The sequence below is a fragment of the Leucoraja erinacea genome, chromosome 2, assembly GCF_028641065.1.
Source record: "Leucoraja erinacea ecotype New England chromosome 2, Leri_hhj_1, whole genome shotgun sequence".
Classification (NCBI taxonomy): domain Eukaryota; kingdom Metazoa; phylum Chordata; class Chondrichthyes; order Rajiformes; family Rajidae; genus Leucoraja; species Leucoraja erinaceus.
This window is the reverse complement of record NC_073378.1, coordinates 14,965,357-14,987,161: the sequence shown is the minus strand read 5'-3', so window position 1 is coordinate 14,987,161 and position 21,805 is coordinate 14,965,357. Positions and strand designations below refer to the sequence as shown.

Below are 21,805 nucleotides of genomic sequence, written 5' to 3'. Positions count from 1 at the left end.
CAAAGAAAATCTTAAAAATTAATATATATATACCATTACATTAAATTAACAGTATCTTAGAGAATGTAAAAGTTGTTGTTTGATACCATCATACTAAAATTCGAAAAAGTAAATAAAAAAACCCAACTCATCCAATTCATAATCATTACAAAACGATTTATTATCAAAATAGGAACAGTGAATCTCCAATTATAAATTAATCAGCTATTATTGCTCCCGGTCGCAACTTCACCCTCATAAGCCTCCAGAAAGCTGGAAGCATCTTGAGTATTGTTAGTAAATCGAATGTTACCATTAAAGAGTCGTTTACGCAGTCTAGCTGGATAAAGTAAGGCAGGGCGCAACTTTTTCTTAAACAACTCAGACATTACATTATGGAAAGACTTTCTTAATTCCAAAAGCTCGTAACTATAATCAGGAACAAACCAAAAACTTGCATCCTTCATATTCAACCATGCCCAACTTTTTTGCTGCCTGGAGAATATTCTCCTTCATCTGCAAGAAGTGAAACCGAACAATCAAATGTCTCGGTTTATCTTGGGACCAGATTTCTTCCCAATTCTGTGTGCGTTATCCAAAAATGGAAGATTTTCATAGTACTCGATGTTGAAAGTCTCCTTTATCATTTTAGAAGCATATTGTATAACATTATCTCCTTCTTGACCTTCCGGCAAACCAACAATTCGCTAATTCAGTTGCATGGGTGGGGCGGAGCCTTTTGCTTTTAGCTTAGCTTTTTTCATCTGTGTAGAATCTGAACTACAAAAATCTGAAATGTCGTCACTTCTGGCTATGCCCTAGATTTTTCTTCTTCCAGTATCCTGAACTATTATGCTTTAAGAAATTAACCCTTTACATTACAGATAATTTTTACAAACAATATGGATAACGTTATTAACTTCCTTTCATGGAATGTGAATGGTTTGAACCATCCCATTAAGAGGAATTTTTTTTTTAAAGTTCTTCGTAGACTAAATGCTCAGATTATATTTTTTCAGGAATATCATGTAAGGCAAGATGACAATCAATGATTTTTTGGTGATTATTGGTGTTCTTCATAACCAAAAAGTTGCTATGGTGAATGTTTATGCACCAAATATTGATCACCCTGAGTTTTTTAAACAGTTAATTGCATCCTTTCCTAATTTAAATGAACACTTTTTAATAATGGGTGGAGACTTTAACTGTTGTTTGAACCCCTCGATGGACAGATCTGCTTCTGATTAATGTGCTTCCAAATAATTCAGCTAGTTTTATCAATTATTTTTTACTTGACTCTGGAATGTTAGAAGTCTGGAGATTCTCACACCCAAATGACAAAGAATGTAATTTTTTCTCTCATGTATATCATAGTTACTCTTGGATTGACTACTTTATAATAGATTCTTATACTAGATTCTCGGCTGGTTTCATCGGTCACTGCATGTGAGTGTGAATCAATTGCTATTTCTGATCATGCACCATTGAAACTATCAATCAAACTACCTGATTCCAAGTTTAGTGCTAAACAATGGCGATTTAATACTACTTTGCTTCAAGATCTAAATTTTGTTAATTTTATTAAAGATCAGATTGCTTTTTTCTTCATAACAAATTCTACTGAAGAAATATCCAATGGTGTAGTCTGGGATGCTTTTAAGGCATATATCCGTGGACAAATTATTTCATACTCCGTGGGATTAAAAAAACAAACTCAAAATGAAATATGTATATTGGCTGATGAGATTTAAGAAATTGATAAAACATATTCAAAAGCTCCTAGTTTAGAGCTCTATAAGAATAGAGTTGAACTTCAATTGAGACATGATTTGTTATTAGTATCACCGATTGAGAATCAGCTACTTAAAACCAAAAGTCAATTTTATATACATGGCGCAAAATCTGGTAAATTACTGGCCAATCAGATAAAAGTGGTGTCGGCCAAACGTCAGATTACTAAAGTGAGTAAACGGGATGGTACACTGACTGTAGACCATGATGTAATTAATAAATCCTTTCAGGAATTTTATACCTCCCAATACCAATCAGAACTTTTTACTGATTCCAATATAATGCATCAGTTTTTAAAGAAACTGAACTTGCCAAATTTAGTACATAATGAGTCTCTGTTGTTAGACGAACCCATCACGGAGGAAGAAATACAGAAACCAATCCTTTCGATGAATTCTGGTAAAGCTCTCGGTTTAGATGGGTTTATAGTATAATTTTTAAAGTATTTCTCAAGTTTACTGTCTCCCTGGCTATGCAAGGTTTTTAAAGAAGCCTTTTTAATGAATAGATTACCACAATATTTTTATGAAACATCTATTTCTTTAATTCTTAAAAAAGATAAAGACCCTACTGTAGTGACATCATATAGACCTATATCACTGTTAAATGTAGATTCCAAAATTCTTTCCAAAATATTAGCTATGAGATTGGAAAATATTTTACCGCAAATTATTTCTGAAGATTTGACAGGTTTTATTAAAAATCGTTACTCATACTTTAACGTTGGGAGATTAATGAATATCGTATATACCGCGTCAAATATAACTCCAGAATGTGTCATTTCACTTGATGCCGAGAAGGCGTTTGATAGAGTAGTATGGGAATACTTATTCAATACACTTGAAACATTTAAGATTGGTCCAAAATTTATTTATTGGATCAAGCTGATATATCCTATACCTCAGGCTTCTGTACTTACCAATAATCAGTGATCCCTTTTCTCAGGCTCTTTCGAGGTACTAGACAAGGCTGTCCTTTAAGTCCTTTACTGTTTGATATCGCTTTGGAACCTTTGGCCACCGCTATTAGGGAATCCCCTAATATTTTTGGTATTGTCCGCGGGAATAAGACACATAAACTATCTTTTTATGCAGATGATCTGTTATTATTCATTTCTAATCCTGAGAAATCTATTCCGGCAATAGTAGCACGACTTAATCAATTTAGTAGTTTTTCTAAACTAAATCTTAGTAAGAGTGAGCTTTTTCCATTAAACAATCTAGTTTCCATTTAGATTGACTACCGAATGTTTTACTTATTTAGGTATTAAGATTACCAAGAAACACAAGGATTTATTTAAAGCTAATTTTACGCCTCTAATTGACCATATCAAACAACAGTTTACTAAATGTTCACCAATGTCCTTATCTTTAATCGGCCGAATCAATATTCAAATGTTTATCACCTACATTTTTGTATTTATTTCAGACAAATTTCAAATTTCTCTATCTATAGAGAAATGGGAGAGGTTCTTCAATTAGTTAATACTTCCTCAATGTGTGCAAGATACGCTTTGATACAATTCAAGGTTCATATGTCAAAAGATAAGTTAGCTCATTTTTATGGTCATATAAATCCTACCTGTGACAGATGTAACTCTGAAGTGGCCTCACTGACTCATATGTTTTGGTCCTGCCCACTTTTGGAAAAATATTGGAAATTAATTTTTGATACTATTTCTGTAGTTTTAGGTATTGATTTACAACCTCATCCTATTACTGCAATTTTTGGGCTACCAATGTTAGATTCTATTCATCTGTCCCGTTCCGCCCATCGGCTGATTGCTTTTACCACATTAATTGCAAGAAGATCTATTTTATTTAAATGGAAAGACTCTAACCCTCCGACCACACTCCATTGGTACTCTGAAACAATATCATGTTTAAATTTAGAAAAAATCAGGAGTGACGTTGTTGAACCCTTGGTTAAATTTGATAGGACTTGGGGAAAATTTGTTCAACATTTTCACACAACATAAATTGTCCCCTCTCCAACTGTTATAATAATTATTTTACCTTTATACAGTGGAACGGACTTGACGACAAACAGGGATTTAAATTGTTGAAATTCTTTGCAGCCCAGATTCTGTTTTGCTTTTTTTCCTCTTTAGTTTAGGGGGGTTTTGTTTTTTCCTTTTTTCTCTTTTTTTTCTTTTTATCTTTTTGTTTCTTTTATACATAAGTTTTCTTTTAAACATTTAACTATATTCACATAGAGACCGGGAGGTCTATATTCAATGTGTATTTCGAGTCCTTTCTTCAGACTTACATATAAAGTAATACATATATGAGTATTCATACTAAGTATTGGTTGTGATGTGTCGGATAAACTTTATAGTGCACAGGCAAAAAAACTGAACAAACACGATATTATTGGATTTTATAGGAAGAAAAAGTTTAACCGCCTGTCGATAATCCTGTTTTTTATTACTATTGTATCAATAAAAGGGGAAATATCACAGTTCTAGACATCCAAGCTACTGCCAATCACCCATTGCAACATATATAAACACAAATTGCACTTCCCCAGATATTTTTCACAAAATGGAGAAGACCATGAATTCAAACATAGACTTAAAGTTGTTTATATTCCCTTTCAGTAAGCTGCACTATTGTGTTATTTTCTCCTTCTTACTCTAGTTAATGCATTCTAATTCTGCTGAATTTATAACAAATAACTTGGCCTGAGGGATCCAAATTATATTTTGATGAACCATACCATTTGGGAAAATCTGCTGTCAAGCCAAGTTGTCAAGACAAGCTTAAAAATCTACAATTCATATCATAGAAAATTACTTGATATCAAAAGTTTGCCCTATACTGATCCTCTTTCATAAATACTCTTACATATCTAATTTACTAAAATAGACCAGCAAAAACAATAAACGAGATTCACACCACAAATCTTTACTGTTGGTGGAACTGTGATATAAAATATCATGTTCATTTATATATTATTCAATTGTTTAATTTTAATATGCTTTACAAAAGTAGACCAGTGAAAAATGAAAAAAACTTAAGTGCAGCCAAGTTATTGAAGAATACCTCATATTCATGCACTTAATCATGTGCTCTACACATTCAACATGCAATTGACAAACTGCTCAAGATTCAAGATTCAAGATAGATTTAATTGTCACATGTGCCAGATGGCACAGTGAAATGAATTCCCATACAGCCATACAATAAAAATAAACAGGACTCAACACACTATAGAATTATAGAATTATAGCTCTTGCAGCTTCACCATTATACTTTTTTTAATATTACAAATCAATTTAGTTCTGTAGTTAAATATAAGTTCAAATACCTTCAATTTCCTCTGCGAAGCAGTAAAAAAATTGAGAAAGCACAAAATTGAAATAGTTGGAAGAAAAAGTTCAAATTGCTCTAATTTTGTTCAAAAAGAAACAAAACTCAACCTACCAATCTCAATAGTTTCCTCATCTTAGAACAGCCAACAGAAAGGAGGAAGAAGAAAATACATTTTGTCTCATAAGAATTAAGGATGTACCCACACACAAATTGGCACACGCCTATATTAGGACAAGTCCTTGATCTATAATTTTAAGATAAGCAAGTGACATATTTCATCGAAGCTAAATCCTGGATCTTTCAAGTACTTTGTCATTTTAACACATTTAGGAATGTATCTGCATGTATTTTATTGAAATGACCAAATTATTTTCAACTTTATGTTATCACATTAAAACCTCAAGGCATTCATTGTACCACACAAAACAAATGTTCCTATGCAAAATAAAGGTTACTTAATATGACATCTAACTTCAGTTTTCTTTCAGGAATATTGGGATAGGATTTCAGCTAATTTACATTCTAATTATCTTGGCAAAATCAACCAAACTAACATTAAAAAAAAAAGACAGTTTTAAACCAAACTTATTACTTTCAAAACCATTCACATCTTAGTTTCCTTTGCAATTTTTTTTCACGAGTTTGAGATTCGTTTCAAATGCACCAATTTCCTCAGGTATGCAGAATCTAAGAACCATATTTTAAACTTTTCCAAGCAAAACAATATATTAAACTATTTGCTGCAGTTTTTGAATTACATTTCTGTGACTTTACCCATGACTAGAAATCCTCAAAATACTTATTATTGGTACTGAATTAATTTTCAGTAGTAATTTTCAAATGTGCAATGATACCACTCTAAAGTATATCAATGAATCAATTTTAATTAAAATAGAAAATAAATAATTATATTTCATTTGGTTTGGCTCATAGACGATTTTAATTTGCAAAATTTACTGGAATCTAACCAGCACAACTTCAAGTACATTTTGTCTCTAATTTCCTGATTGCAGGTAAAGCAGAACGACTACTCTAATGTCTTCATACTTCATGTCCTCGACACTGTGCGAGCATCAAGGAAAAATATTACACCTCATATGATTTGCTGTGGTGTTTCCTGAACCGCCTTGAACTAAAAGGATGTGATTAGATCTGTGGAATTCCTTTACTTCATCATCAGCTTACACCTAGAATGTTAGAGTGCTTGATTTACACAAACCGTGACAAAATCTGTTAATTATTTAAACTTTGGCATGTTTAAAGTACTCAATTTAATTGGATAAATTGATTACGAGAAATGTCTGCAAGAAGTTGCCACGACAGACAAGGTTCATTACTGCAAGATGTCAGATTGCTTGCAAACACCTGGTTTATATTATTTTTAAACTTTTAGCCTTTCAAAATTGGTACCATTCACAATGCATTCTTTCTTTTGTCTCAGTTCAAGTTCAAATGCAACTGAAAGCGGTACCACAGTTGAGAGACAAAACTTGCCAGTAAAACCAGGTTACATCTTGTTCAAATGAACAACATTTGGATGCAGTTAAAAACTTCCTCTTGTTCATGTTGCCCAATTCCACAAATCAAATGCTGAATCAATTTTTTTAAAACAAATTAAAGCTATTCAAGTTGGTGGAAAACCTAATGATGAATTTACAAATCATGCTCAGTTCTGCAGTAATGGCCAAAATATCTACCACAGACAGTCAAAAGTAAGGAGCACTGATTTAATTTATGGATTAAAAATGCAAATTTGAGAGCATGATTGCCCAAGTCCGAACACATCACATCAATTTTTCAAGTCACATAAGAACATTCTCACCAATGACCTGGAAATCCATCCGACTTCTGTTAAAAGTTCTTATGTGCTTGAAAAATGACCAATTGCTATTTGTCTAGCTCTGAAGTCCATCTGGCAGAACATGAATTACACCAGAGATTGTAATATGCATGTGTGATAGGGGTGCATTTAAAACAGTCTTCCATATTACAAATGACAAAACAGTCCCAAATCTCTGTATGGCTGGATAAAATCTCCAAACTATAATATCATGAATCAGTGTCTCAGTGTTGCCAACCATTTAAAATAGTTACCATTCCACAAGGGAGATTTACCATTCTCAGCATGTCATTGCCTGGCATTAACACACATAATTTGGTTTTAACCATGGCTCCACCTGCCAAATCAAGCAACAGCACAACAGAGAATCACCACCAGATTTCGGACACCGGCATGCTATGGAGATTTTGGGGGGGAACTGAGAGAAATAAACTAGGCTAACTTACTGTGTGGAAACACTTGGGGTTTCTTTTCGTTTGCTACAAAAATGTGAATCTTTTTAACAATTATCATGCAACATATTGACTTACATGATCGTCTATTGGAATTCCTTTGTGGCTGAACAAATGCCACAGGTCTTCGAAGTGCAAATCTCCTGCAAGAAGCCAGTGACAAATCTGTCAATAGTGAACCAGTGGCAGATAAAAGTACAGAAAACCTTTAACAAATATCACAACATTATTTTAATGCAAAATATTTGCTTTTACTGCAGACAGAACAAATCCACAAGCTATCCAAGTGATGCCAAGAAACAGTTGTGTTTTCCATGTGTTTTTCTATTGTCTATTGTCTTTATTCTCAACAGCATAAACCAGATATGAGGAACTCACAAGGATTTTTATATTGACTTGTATTATTTACATACTATATGTGGACAGCACAGTAGCCCAACAGGAAGATGTGTTGTCTCACAGTTCCAGTGATTCGGGTTCAATCCTGACTCCCTGTGCTATCTGGGTGGAGTTTGCATGTTCTTCCTGTGGCCGTATGGGTTCTCCCCAAATGGAATATGTGATAGTTTAATTGGCTACTGTAAATTGCCTCTTAGTGCTAGTTGAAAGATAGGATTTGGGGCAAGTTGATGGAGATGTGGGAAGAATGAAATGTTGATAGTGTAACATGGCCAGCATGGACAGAGGAATGAATGGCCTGTATCATTACTATATGGCATTCTGTTATCAAATGTATATTCAGAAAACAATTTGTAATGGATCTCATTCCATTGTGCATTTTTGGCATGAAACCATGCTTATGGAGTTTATTGTATTACTGTAGCAGCCTGAAGGCTGTTTATGTGGTGGTTACCTCTCTTGGAACTGCTTTGATGGGATCAGTGCTGCTCTCAGATTGGCATCACACTCTTGCTTGGCCTGCCACCAGGTTGCATCATCCTGGCTAACGATCTGAAGAATATCTCCGTTCTTGAAAGAAAGCCCAGCTTCTTTGCATGGAATAACTTTATCCTCATTAGGGTCATAATCAAATAAAGTCCTGACAAACATCTGCGAAAGAGAGAAAATGATCATGTTTACTCATATTTCAATGTGACATGGCCGCTGCCTCTCAAATACCAGGAATATCTTCCACTGGCAATATGGCGAGGAGACTACACAACGCACGGAAGCTCTTGTGCAGAGAGAAATAATTTCAAAATTCTTATAAAGCAATCTGTTGACAGAAAGAATTATCGCACATCAAAACATTGTGAAGAATAATTAAAAATTAATGCAATTTAATCTACAAGGAAAACTCCAGTGTGAAGAAACCAATCCATCTTACATTCCTAGAAACTGCTGCCAAATTGAAAAGATGCATTGCTTTAAATTCAAAAAGGCAATATTTTGAAAAAATGATTACAATTGTTCACTGCCACTGTACAGCATACAAGGTCACTGAGTGTTGTCAATGGATGAATATAGTCAGACAACAGGATAAACAATTGCCCTTCATCATGCAGTAACATCAACTTTTTTCTTAATTTATCAAGTACAATACCCTTTTATACTCCCAGTGCTTCTAAGTGTCATTCAAATGTGGTTACACTCCAATTTCAGCTTATCCTGCCAGATGCCAAAATATTTATAAAGAGGAACAGGTCTTTCGGCCCACAATGTCTGTGCTAAACACTATGCCTAGACCATCACTTGTCAACTTGCACATAACCCATTTCCCTCCATTCCCTGCATATCCATATGCCTAGCCAAAAGTATTTTGATTCCCACTAACGTATCCGGTTCAAACACCACCCCCGACCCCACCACCCCCTGAGCATTCATCACCCCTCTGTGTAAAACAACTTGCTCCACACATCTCATTGTGGCCCTAGCACCTTAAAGCTATGCCCTCGAGTATTTGATGTTTCTATCTTGGGAAAAAGATTCTGACTACAGAAACAAGGAACTGCAGATGTTGGTTTACAATAAAAACACACTGTGCTGGACTAACTCAGCAGTCCCTGGAGAGCATGGATAGGTGATATTTTGGGTTGGAACCTTTCTTCAGACGGAAGTATTCACAGATATCGATCTTTACTTTGGGTCGGGACCTTTCTTCAGATTCTGACCATCTATCCTATCTATGCATCTCATAATTTTATATGCTTCTACCAGATTTCCCCGCAACCTCCGGCATCAGAAAACAATCCAAAGAAGATATAGGAGTCTGAAAACAGTAACATCCAGGTTCAGGAACCTGTTCTTCACAACAACTATCAGGTTATTGAACATTATCAACTCCAACTTAACTCCAAACTTCCTAGGGACTTTGAGCTTTATTGGGTATGTTGTACTATATGGGATTTTTATTTATTAAACTTATTTTTTTGTTTGTTTATTGTATTATCTATTGAGTACTGTGTTTACAAACCTGCTGTTCTGCTGCTGCTGCAAGTGAGAATTTCATTGCTATGTTTCGGTACATATGACAATAAAATGCTTTTGACTGTTGATTCTTGCCAACCGATCCACAGAGGACGCAGTCTCAACAACACTGAACCTCGTACTGTCACACCTTGATCGGAAAAATACTTATGCCAGGATCCTCTTCATAGACTTCAGCTCTGCTTTTAACACAATCATTCCGCAGCAGCTGGTGGAGAAGTTGGAGCTATTGGGGGTTGATGCTGGCACATGCAACTGGGTCCTGAACTTTCTATCGCAACGGCAGCAGACAGTCAGGGTGGGCAGTAGGACATCAAAAACCATAGCCGTGAGCACTGGCTCACCCCAAGGCTGTGTCCTAAGCCCCCTGCTGTTTAGTCTGCTGACACACGACTGTACTGCTAGACTCAACAACAACTTCATCAACAAGTTCGCTGATGACACAACAGTGGTGGGTCTCATCAGTGACAATGATGAGTCGGCGTACAGGATGGAGGTGGAGCTGCTCACAGGATGGTGCAAATCCCACAACCTCATTCTCAACGTGGGAAAAACTAAGGAGATGGTGGTTGACTTCAGGAGGGCGGGAAAACAACACCATACACCTCTGCACATCGATGGAGCTGATGTGGAAAGGGTCAGCAGCGTGAAGTTCCTAGGACTCCACCTGTCAGATGACCTGACGTCCACGGCCAACACCACAGCACTGGTCAAGAGAGCCCAGCAGCGACTACACCCTCTCCGAAGACTACGTAAAGCAGGTCTCCCCACTACACACCTACGGACTTTTTATAGGTGGACAATCGAGAGCACATTGACCTACGGCATCACTTCCTGGTTTGGGAGCTGCAAGGCGTACGAACGGCACCAACTAGACAGGATTGTGAAGACCGCCAGCAGGATTATTGGTGCTCCACTCCCTTTCCTGCTAGACATATAGAGGAAGAGATGTATCAGCAGCCATCTCCATCATCAAAGACCCCTACCACCCATCGCATCACATATTCACCATCCTGCCATCTGGGAAGAGGTACAGGAGCATTAGCTGCAAAACCAGCAGGATGCTCCTCAGCTTCTTCCCGCAGGCTATAAGACTGATAAACGGACTTTGCCCCCTGCCAAAGTATCGCGCACCAACCACCAACCTGGACACACTGCAGCAGAGCCACTGTCGTGCCGCTGCCGATCGGAACGCCTGTTGATGTTTAGTAGAGAGTAAAGTGTTTAATTTGTTCATGATATATGTATTTTTATTTCTATTTATTTTTAATGCACACTGAATGGACACTGGTTGAGCAACGTTTTTTTGTTTCTTCTGGGTATGTGAATACTCAGGAAATGACAATAAAGATATACAATACAATAAATGTGAGTTTCTCGCATGTGTTGGAACTGATTGTGGAAGGAAGGGATTAAGAACATTGATAGTGGAAAGAGTTACCGCAGAACTTGTCTGGAATAGAGAAGCCTAAAATTAATGCATGATCCAGCCAGATATGGCAATAATTGTTTCATTAAGGCTCCATGCAATCCTGTTAATAGTCAGTCTTACAGCGTTGAACCCGGATGCGGCTATGGTGGTGGCTGGAGATTTTAATAAATGAAATCACAAGAAGGTCATGCCGGACTTCTACCAACACATCACATGTGCCACCAGGGGGGAGAGAACACTGGACCACTGCTATACGCCGTTCCGGAAGGGCTACAAGGCCGTTTCGCTCCCTCCCTTAGGAAAATTTGACCACGCTGCCATTTTCCTGCTGCCGGAGTACAAACAGAGGATAGTTCGGGAAGCGGCAGTGACGAGGGACGTAAAGCGGTGGTCCGACCAGTCAGGGACCATGCTGCATGATGCATTGACAGATGTCGACTGGAATATGTTCCAAGCAAGTTCCACTGACGGCAGTGAGTTCGCAGAAGCAGTCACGGACTGCATCGCACCAATAGCCGACACATCGTCCCCACGGTAAGGGTTAGCACCTTTCCGAATCAAAACCCTGGGTGGACAGGTCCGTTCGTGTTGCCTTGAATGCTCGCACCGCTGCCTACAACTCGGGCCTGGCGTCCGGAAATATGGACGTCTACAAGGTAGAGTCCTACCGACTGCGAAGGGCGGTGAAGGACGTAAAAAGGAAGTACAGAGACAAGATGGAGTCACAGATGGAGCAGCAGGGCACCAGACGCCTGTGGCAGTGGCTACGGACTGTAACCAACTACCGGAGCAGCCCCCCCATCAACCGGAAGTTCCGACACCTCCCTAGCTGATGACCTGAACTCCTTTTACGCTCGTTTCGAGACGGGCAACATCACCCCAGGTCTGCCGACTAACGACAATACCGCCAGCGTGCTGGCTATCGAAGCTGAGGGGAGGAATGTGCACATATTCACGTTGTCCGAGCACGATGTGAGGAGGGCTCTGACACGGGTGAACACGAGGAAAGCTGCCCGTATGGCCCATATGGCATCTCGGGGCGAGTACTTAAGTCCTGTGCTACGCAGCTAGCTCCGGTGCTCACTACAATATTCAACCTCACCCTGGCCAAGTCCGTGGTCCCTGCCTGCTTCAAAAAATCCATCATTGTGCCTGTACCTAAAAATGCCTCCCCAGCCTGTCTGAATGACTACCGTCCGGTGGCCCTCACCTCGGTAGTCATGAAATGCTTTGAGAGGCTGGTGAAGAATCACATCTGCGCCTTCCTCCCTCGCAACATGAACCCACTACAATTTGCATATCGTCCGAACAGATCCACGGATGATGTGGACTCCCAGGTTCTGCACACCACTCTCTCTCATCTTGACAGCCAGAAGGGGGGCTATGTGAGGATGCTGTTCATAGACTTCAGTTCAGCCTTCAACACGATTGTCCCCACCAGACTTGCTGAGAAGCTGCTGGAACTGGGGCTCAACATCCCCCTGTGTGCCTGGGTCCTGGACTTTCTCACCACCAGGTCCCAGGTAGTCAAGATGGGAGGAAATACATCAAAGTCCCTCACCATGAGCACAGGATCGCCTCCAGGGTTGCATCTTCAGCCCCCTACTGCTCTGCCCAGGACAAGAAGGCTCTGCAGAGAGTAGTGCGTTCAGCCGAACGCACTATGGGAACTATACTCGCCCCTCTGCAGGAACTATACATCAGAAGGTGCAACTCCAGAGCCAACAAGATAATGGGAGACCCCTTCCACCCCAGCAACGGACTGTTCCAGCTGCTACGGTCAGGCAAACGCCTCCGTTGCCATGCTGTGAAAACAGAGAGGATGAGAAGGAGTTTCTTCTCAGAGGCCATTAGGACTGTAAACTGCTATCTCACCAGGGACTAACTTTACTGTACCAATTTTCTGTTGTGTGGTGTCTTTTTAAAATTGTTGTTTTTCCTTTTTTTTCCTCCCACAAATATATAATATGTGAATATGTGATTCTATTCCATTTTGTTTTGTAGTTTGTTTGCACAATCTGCGAGCATTGCCACTTTTCATTGCACTGCACATCCCGTATGTGTATGTGACAAATAAACTTGACTTGACAGGCCCTTCGACCCAATATGTTCCATCTACATTAGTCCCATCTCCTTGCATTTGGCCCACACCTTTCTAAACATGTCCTATCTATGTGCCTGTCTACATGTCTTTTAAACGCTGTTTCTTAAGCTGCTTCCTGTTCGTTAGTCTTGGCACAATCATGAATGATATTTTTGCTATACAAGTGAAAATAGGAACAAATGTGATGCTTACTTTAAAGTATGGTTTTGGTGTGCACTTTTGATTCTAATTGTTTATTACCATATTTTGACCTTGCAGAGAGACACATGTCCATGTCCAGAGCAGGCAGGATGTACATTCCCTCTTGGGAGAAAATGAATCAAATTTGTGCTCCTTCTTGCAAACATATACTCCTCTCATCCTCAGGTGGACCAAGTTGGTCCCCCAAAAAAACAAATTACAAGCACACCCTTTGCTCTGGTGACAAATGAAATAATACTGTATTGCCTCTAGACCTATGATAGACCCAAAATGATGGTGTAACTCAGTGGGACAGGCAGCATCTCTGGAGGGAAAGAATGGGTGGCTTTTCGGGTCAAAGCCCTTCTTCCGACTGAGAGTCAGGGGAGGGGCAGGGGGAGATGCATAGATAAGGAAGTGTAAGATGTGGGAACGAGAGGTCAAAGGGGATGGAGATCAAGGAGAATGTAGAATAGATCATTGTTAGCTAGGAGGTAACAACAAAGTAAACAGTGATAAGATGGTTTCTGAGATAATATTGGTTTCCGAACTGGGAAGGGGAAGGGATGGAGAGGGAAAGCAAGGGTTACTTGAAGTTCGAAAAGTCAATATTCATATTGCTGGGGTGTAAACCGATAGTGAAATATGAGGTGCTGTTCCTTCAATTTGCACTGGGTCTCAGTCTGACAATGGAGGAGGCCCAGGACAGAAAGGTCAGTGTGGGAAAGGGACTCCATTAATCCAAAGTTAGATTTGCCTTCTTCCATGAAGAGAATCACAGAATCTGTTTCATTTTTCTGACTTTTCCTTATTCTCCAATTTCTTTGCTTGGTCTCTAAGGGACTGCACATTATTATTTTGCTAATATCTTGCTTTTTTCACAACTGTAGACACTTTAAGTCTGTCTTTGTTTCCCACTAGATCATACGAGTTTTCCATGTTTTATTTCCTAAATCCTCCTTTGCTTAGTACTGTAATTTCCCAAACATTTGGCAACATTTTGTTTTGAACTATTAACTATAACTTCATTTCCGCAGCTGAATCACTTTATCTGCTGGGTTTTTGTACCTTGGGAGACATCCTCTTGTCTTCGAGGGAGTGCAACTCCATTTCCGACAAAGGCAGGCTAGTCATACAAGGTGAAATTGAATACACTAAACCAGTATTCTCTGGAGTTTGGAGCAGAGCAAAGAGATCTGATGGAAATGTACAACATTCTTGCAGAGCTCAACAGGGATTCCATTTCCGTTGGCCAAGCCGAGAATCAAGGGTCAGAGACTCAGAATAATGGGTATGCAATTTATTACTACAGTATTATGAAATCCAATTTCTTGATTCAGGTGGTGGATATAATCCTCGTGGTGAGGACGCGGAGTAGTCGCGTCCTCCCCCCCCCCCCCCCCCCCCCCCCCCCCCCCCCCCCCCCCCACCCCCCACAGCGGCCTACCTACCTGGATTGGCGTGGCCTTTCCTGACGGGATCGACTGGAGCTCCAGCAGCGGACTCAGGAGCTGCAGACTCCGGCAGCGGGAGGCGGCTGATCAGGAGGTCCGGGCCGCTGAGGAGGAGGATGCTCACCGTCGGGGTTCGGCGTCGGCGTTCCACCAGCCCGGCGTGGCTCAGTTACTGTGTTATTTTGTCTATACAGAGATAGATAAATTTCATGATATTTATCGAGTCAGACAATAATGGAGCATGCAGGAAAAAGGCAATGAAGAGATTCAAGTCACACTGTTCGCATGCTTATGCAGCAGCTAATTAGGTGCTGAAATCCCAGCCAGTTTGCTTAGGGCTTCCGTGCCATACTTGTGAATGTGACATCAAAAAAGCTTATGACATGGTGCTCAAAATATCATGTCAATTTACTATAAATGAAAATCACTAATATTGATGTGTTGTTTGTCAAAATAATTTAAACAATGCAAATGTGCATACAATAATAATGCTAAATATCACAAGCGAGCTAGAGGAACAGCACATCATATTCCGTTTGGGTAGCTTATAATCCAATGGTATGAACATTGAGTTCTCCAATTTTATAACCCCCCCCCTCTCCCCTCCCCTCCCCTCTGTGTCCTACCTAGATTTCTCCCCTTCTCTTCCATCTACATTCCTTCTTCTAGCTTCACAATGACCAACTCTTCATTCCTTTTGTCTCACACTTGTCTTTTCATCTCTGATCTTTGTCCACCATCTGCCTATTCAACCCCCCTCCTCATCTGTATCAGGTGATTACCTGTCAGGCTTTGTCCTGCCCCTCCTCTCACCCTGCTGTCTTCAACCCCCTCCCTTTACAATCAGTCTGAAGAAGGGTCCAGACCCAAAATGTCACCTATCCATACTTTCCAGAAATGTTGCCAGACCCACCGAATTAATCCAGCACTTGTTTTTGCTTTATTTCTAAAATAGTCTGTGAAAGCAAAAACCAAGTTCAAAAGTTTATTTAATGCCACAAATTCCTCAATGCAATAAGGTTGGGAAACTATTCTATCTTTGGGTCAATGAGATAATTAATGGAAGAGGATCAGTTCTCAATGGCACAGCAATTAGAGCTAAAGCATCTTAAGTGGAGGAAATAATGGCAATACCAAGCATTCACTGTTCAGGAATTTTACCTGCAATATGTAATTGGGATCTGATGATGAAGAAAAGTCCAAACAATTTTAAACCTGAGTTCTTGGTATTTACCACGGATAAATGAATGCACTCACTTTTTCAATCTGCCTCCATTAAAATTTCTTACACAAAGATGTTCAAAGGAGAGGCACTGGATACATTTGACGACACAGCTGACATATCTATCAGTTTTGGAAACAATGAAACATTTTCAGTGCATCAACATTATCCAGGTGGCTGAGAAGCCAGTCAAACTTTTAATTTTTAAGGCCTGTTGGCATAAATGTTGCCATGAATTCATTAATGACTGTTGAGGCATCACCACCATCAACACTTAAATCACTAAGGTTGTGAAGCTGGCCAAACAGATGGGAGGAATTTGACAGCCAAGAATGGGGAGGTGCTTAAGCTGATCAATTTCCACCAGCAGGAAGCAACAAACAAGAAACCCGAAGCTACACAAAAAAGCTGGAGAAACTCAGCGGGTGCAGCAGCATCTATGGAGCGAAGGAAAAAGGCAACGTTTCAGGCCGAAACCCTTCTTCAGACTGAAGAAGGGTTTCGGCCCGAAACGTTGCCTTTTTCTGTTGCTGCACCCGCTGAGTTTCTCCAGTTTTTTTTTGTACCTTCGATTTTCCAGCATCTGCAGTTCCTTCTTAAAAACAAGAAACCCGAGCAGCTTGCTGCATTTAGCAGGGAACTAGGGTGAGAACGAGACAGAGCCTGCTAAGACAGCGTTTACTGCAGTAACCATTCATGGATCATTGGGTGAGGTTTGAAATTTGGGCGTTGATACTGTCATAGAAAGGAGTATCAACTTTCAAAGAGGCTTGGATCAACTCATTTCATGCTACATGGAAAGGCAAAGATTTGACCAGGAATGGTGAGCACTTGAGGATTAGCTCATTCTTTAAGTCCGAGCCGAGATCTTCAGAGACGTCCAGCCTATGGTGGAGAAGCTCGATTAGACATTAGATGATTAATTTATTCAGTCCAAAAAGATTTGTTTCCTAACTTCAGAGTTATAATCTGTGAGTAGAGATTTTAATAAAGCTATTATTTCAATTTTTTTTTAAATTAACCTTATATTTCAAAAAAATAATTTCAGATTTTGGTATAAGGTCCTGTTTCTCATATTTTTCTTGGATCTCATCCATGTTCCCTGCTAAATGCAGCAAGCTGTAGAATCTAAGAATTTTGTATGGCATCTGCTTTCTTCATAGCTGCCTCCTTCAAAATCCTGGGACATAGGTCATCATGATTTGGGGACCTCGTGCTTCTCAGTCCTATTAATTTCTCTGATATTGTTGTTAATTTTAATGGGGCCGCTTGTTTAGAATTGTAGCCCTCCATGGTTTCAGAGTGGTTTTCAGTTTCTTCCATGAAGGCAGACACGACTTTTGCTTAATATCTTATTTTCAGTGCGTTAATCTCTCTTATTTCCATATTTTCAGTACAAATGCTCCCATTTCTGTGTGCAAGGACCTCATTGACCTGCTAATCCTCTCCTTAATAGACAAGAGAGAATAGATGCAGGAGCAGACCATTCGGCCCTTCAAGCCAGCACCGCCATTCACTGTGATCATGGCCGATCATCCACAATCAGTAGCCCGTTCCTGCCTTCTCCCCATGGCCCTTCGTTTTGCCTTCCCCAAACATCGGGAACATTTTTCCTGCCTCTAGCATGTCCAAACCCTTAATAATCTTATATGTTTCAAAGTATACAAGCCCAGTCGCTCCATTCTCTCAGCATATGACAGTCCAGCCATGCCAGGAATCAACCTGGTGAACCTACGCTGCACTTCCTCAATAGCACGAATGTCCTTCCTCAAATTTGGAGACCAAAACTGCACACATTTGGAGACCAAAACTCTAGAGGTGTGGTCTCTCCAGGGCCCTGTACAACTGCAAAAGGACCTCTTTGCTCCTTTACTGAACTCCTCTTGTTATGAAGGCCAACATACCATTAGCTTTCTTCACTGCCTGCTGTACCTGCATACTTACTTTCAGTGACTGATGTACAAGGACAACCAGATCTCGTTGTATTTCCCCATTTCCTAACTTCACACCATTCAGATAATAATCTGCCTTCCTGTTCTTGCCACCAAAGTGGATAACGCCACATTTGTCCACATTAAACTGCATCTGCCATGCATCTGCCCACTCCCACAACCTGTCCAATTCACCCTGCATCCTCATAGCATCCTCCTCACAGTTCACACTAGCTTTGTGTCATCTGCAAATTTGCTAATGTTACTTTTAATCCCTTCATCTAAACCATTAATGTATATTGTAAATAGCTGCGGTCCCAGCACCGAGCCTTGCGATACCCCACTAGTCACTGCCTGCCATTCTGAAAGGGACCTGTTAATCCCCACTCTTTGTTTCCTGTCTGCCAACTAATTTTATATCCATGTCAGTACCCTACCCCCAATACCATGTGTTCTAATTTTGCCCACTATTCTCTTATTTGGGACCTTATCAAATGCTTTCTGAAAGTCCAGGTACACTACAACCACTGGCTCTCCTTTGTCAATTTTCCTAGTTACATCCTCAAAAAATTCCAGAAGGTTATTCAAGTATAATTTCCCCTTTGTAAATCCATGCTGACTCCGACCAATCCTGTTACTGCTATCCAAATGTGCCGCTCTTTCATCTTTTATAAGTGACTCCAGCATCTTCCCCACCACCGATGTCAGGCTAACTGGTCTATAATTCCCTGTTTTCTCTCTCCCTCCTTTCTTAAAAAGTGGGATAACATTAGCTACCCTCCAATCCACAGGAACTGATCCTGAATCTATAGAACATTGGAAAATGATCACCAATGCGTCCACGATTTCTAGAGCCACCTCTTTATTACCCTGGGATGCAAACTATCATTCCCTGGGGATTTGTAAGCATTCAGTCCCAACACCATTTTCTGCCTAATGTCAATTCCCTTCACTTCCTCCATCACCCTAGGTCCTCTGGCCACTAGTGCATCTGGCCACTAGTGCATCCCTCTCATCCTTCTAAACTCCATAATAAATTCACCTGTTTCTGTCTTCAAGGGACCCACATTTGTCTTAACTAATGTTTTCCTCTTCACATACCCAAAGAAACATTTACTATCCTCCTTTATATTCTTGGCTAGCTTATCTTCGTACCTTATTTTTTCTCTATGTATTGCCTTTTTAGTTATCTTCTGTTGCTCTTTAAAATGTTCCTAATCCTCTGGCTTCCCGCTCACCTTTGCTATACTTTATTTTTATATTGTCCTTCATTTCCCTTGTCAGCCACGGTCTCCTGAAGGAATGCTACAGTTTTCACATACTAGAGGGTAGCGTATTGCCCCTCTAATTGTCAACCTTGGAGAGATAAGAGAGAAACATTATCTGGTCTAACATATTCCAAATCTATCATGTTTACCAGACAGGTAGAGGAAAAGATTCAAAGCCTCTTTGAAGACTGCTGGGAATCTTTGGCCCATAAAAACACAGGGGGAGAAGCAATAAGTACGGTATTGACAACATTGAGGCACTGCATTGAAACCATGCAAAGGCCTCAGAAGAAGTACACCACTTCATAAATTCCAATATCTGGGCCATTTCCTACCCTCTCTATGCAGACTTCTTAACATGACCTCAGAAACAACAGAAGCTGAATATAAATCATCTCTTGGACTAGCTTACGCCTGGTTTGGATAGAACTAACTTGGACGGGTAAGTTGGGATGCAAGGCCTGTTTCCATCCTGTATGTCTATTACTTTATCCTCGATTTCAAGGGACTCTCTGAAAAGAATGAGTCAAGGATAAATGGGCTAATGCAATGTATTTGGACTTTCAGAAGGACTACAGTGAGGAACTGCACAAGAGATTATTGTACAACAATAAAGCATGGATTGAGACAGCTTTGATGGGCCAAATGGACTGCTCATGCATCATTATAAATTATGCAATATGAGAGAGGGACAGAAGGTAGGAATAAATGAATCATTTACATGGAAGCTGTATTCAGTGGGATATTGCTGCAGAAATGGGTGCAAGAATCACAACTGATATAATCTATATCAATGACTTAGATGAGGAGCAAGTGCAATACATTAAAGTCAGCTGATGATACAAAGCTGGGTGGCAATGTTAGCTGTGATATGGATACAGAGAGGCTCTGGGAATATAGCCAAGTTATGTGAATGGTTAAACACATGATGCATTTAATGTGAATAAATATCACCTGTAACCTACTTCAGTTTAAAAAAAATACAAAGATATATTTTTATGGTAGGATATATATTTGTGACGAAAGACCAAAGGGTTTTGATGTTTAGAAGGAGAAAGGGTCCTTGTACATGAATCACTGACAGGTAATATGCAGAATCAGCAAGTGATTAGGATGGAAAAGGGTACAGTACAGAGCATGAGAAATGATGTCCAATGGTAGAAACATCTTGCTCCAATTGAATGGAGCCCTGGTGAGACTGCATCTGGAATACAGAATACAAGTCTGGGTTCCTTACTTAGGGATGGATACACTTCTGGAAAAAGCATGCAGTCAAAGTTCACCCGACTGATTCCTGGGAAGGACATGGGTTTGTCTTACAAGAAGAAAATAAGCATCCCAGTTGACAAGAATGAGAGGATTTCAGTAGTAGAGTTATGAGGTAAAGCATGCCCATTGATCATCAAGCATCAGTTTGAACTAATCATATCCTCACCCATTTTTATGCTCCCACATGCCAATCATCTCCCCCCAATGCATTTTCCATCCTGCTTATTTAATAATTGCTTGGGAAAGCAATGACTTGTGAATATGCTGGAATCCATGCAGGGAACAGCTGCTGTAGTCGAAAAGAACTGCCGATTCAGGATTCTGGAGCAAAATACATTACGATGGAGTAACTGTGCAAGCAGCATCTGGGTATGAAATGGATCAGAAATGTGTTGGGTTGGGACCCTTCTTCAGACTGCAGAAGTTATCGCAGCTGAGTTATCCAGCACTTTGTCCTTTGCTCAAGAACAGCTGCTGCAGAACTCAGCCAATCCTGCTGTATCTCTACAGTTGATGTTTCGGGTTGAGACCCTTCATTGGGCCTGAAAGGACAGAGGAGAGATGGCCAGTATAACAGATTTAGTTCAGTACTAACCCACACTTAGTTGGGGATGTGGGACTGGTTGCATCAAGGCCTGGTGCAGCAACTTGAATGCCCAGGAATGAAGGAGAATACAAAGAGTGGCAGGCACTGCCCTATCAAACACTACATTCCACTTACCTATGAACTATCTATTGTCTTTGGTTGCACAAAGGACTTGGGGTATTTTCTTGCACTAGTATAGGAGTTAATGAAACCAATGGAAGGACCTCCAGGATGGTTATCTCCGGTTTGCTTCCAGTTCCTCATGCTGGCAAAGAGCAGGAACAGGGCCTGAATGTGTGGCTGGGTAACCGGTGCAGGCGGCAGGGATTTAGATTCTTAGATCACTGGGATCTGTTTTGGAGTAAGGGGGAACTGTACAAAAGGGACGGATTGCACCTCAACAAGTGGGGGAACCGGCATTCTGGTAGGCATGCTTGCCAATGCGACACAGGTGATTTTAAACTAAATAAGGGGGGGTGTCAAATGGGATAGTCAAGGACAAAATTAAAGGGAAAGGGAGTAAAGGGTTAGTTAATGACCCCAGAATTAACGGGAA

General features: G+C 40.1%; 1 protein-coding gene across 5 annotated transcripts in view; it reads right to left on the bottom strand.

Moving 5' to 3' along the window:
• Window positions 1-21,805, bottom strand: part of mpp7a (MAGUK p55 scaffold protein 7a) — a 408,735-nt gene that overhangs the window by 96,597 nt on the left and 290,333 nt on the right. For all 5 annotated transcript variants that reach the window (XM_055651874.1, XM_055651881.1, XM_055651863.1 and 2 more), the window contains 2 exons: window positions 8,230-8,426; window positions 7,455-7,519 (listed from right to left, as the gene is read on the bottom strand). In XM_055651874.1, coding sequence (XP_055507849.1) covers window positions 7,455-7,519; window positions 8,230-8,426 — 262 coding nt within the window. The remainder of the gene's footprint in view (window positions 1-7,454; window positions 7,520-8,229; window positions 8,427-21,805) is intronic.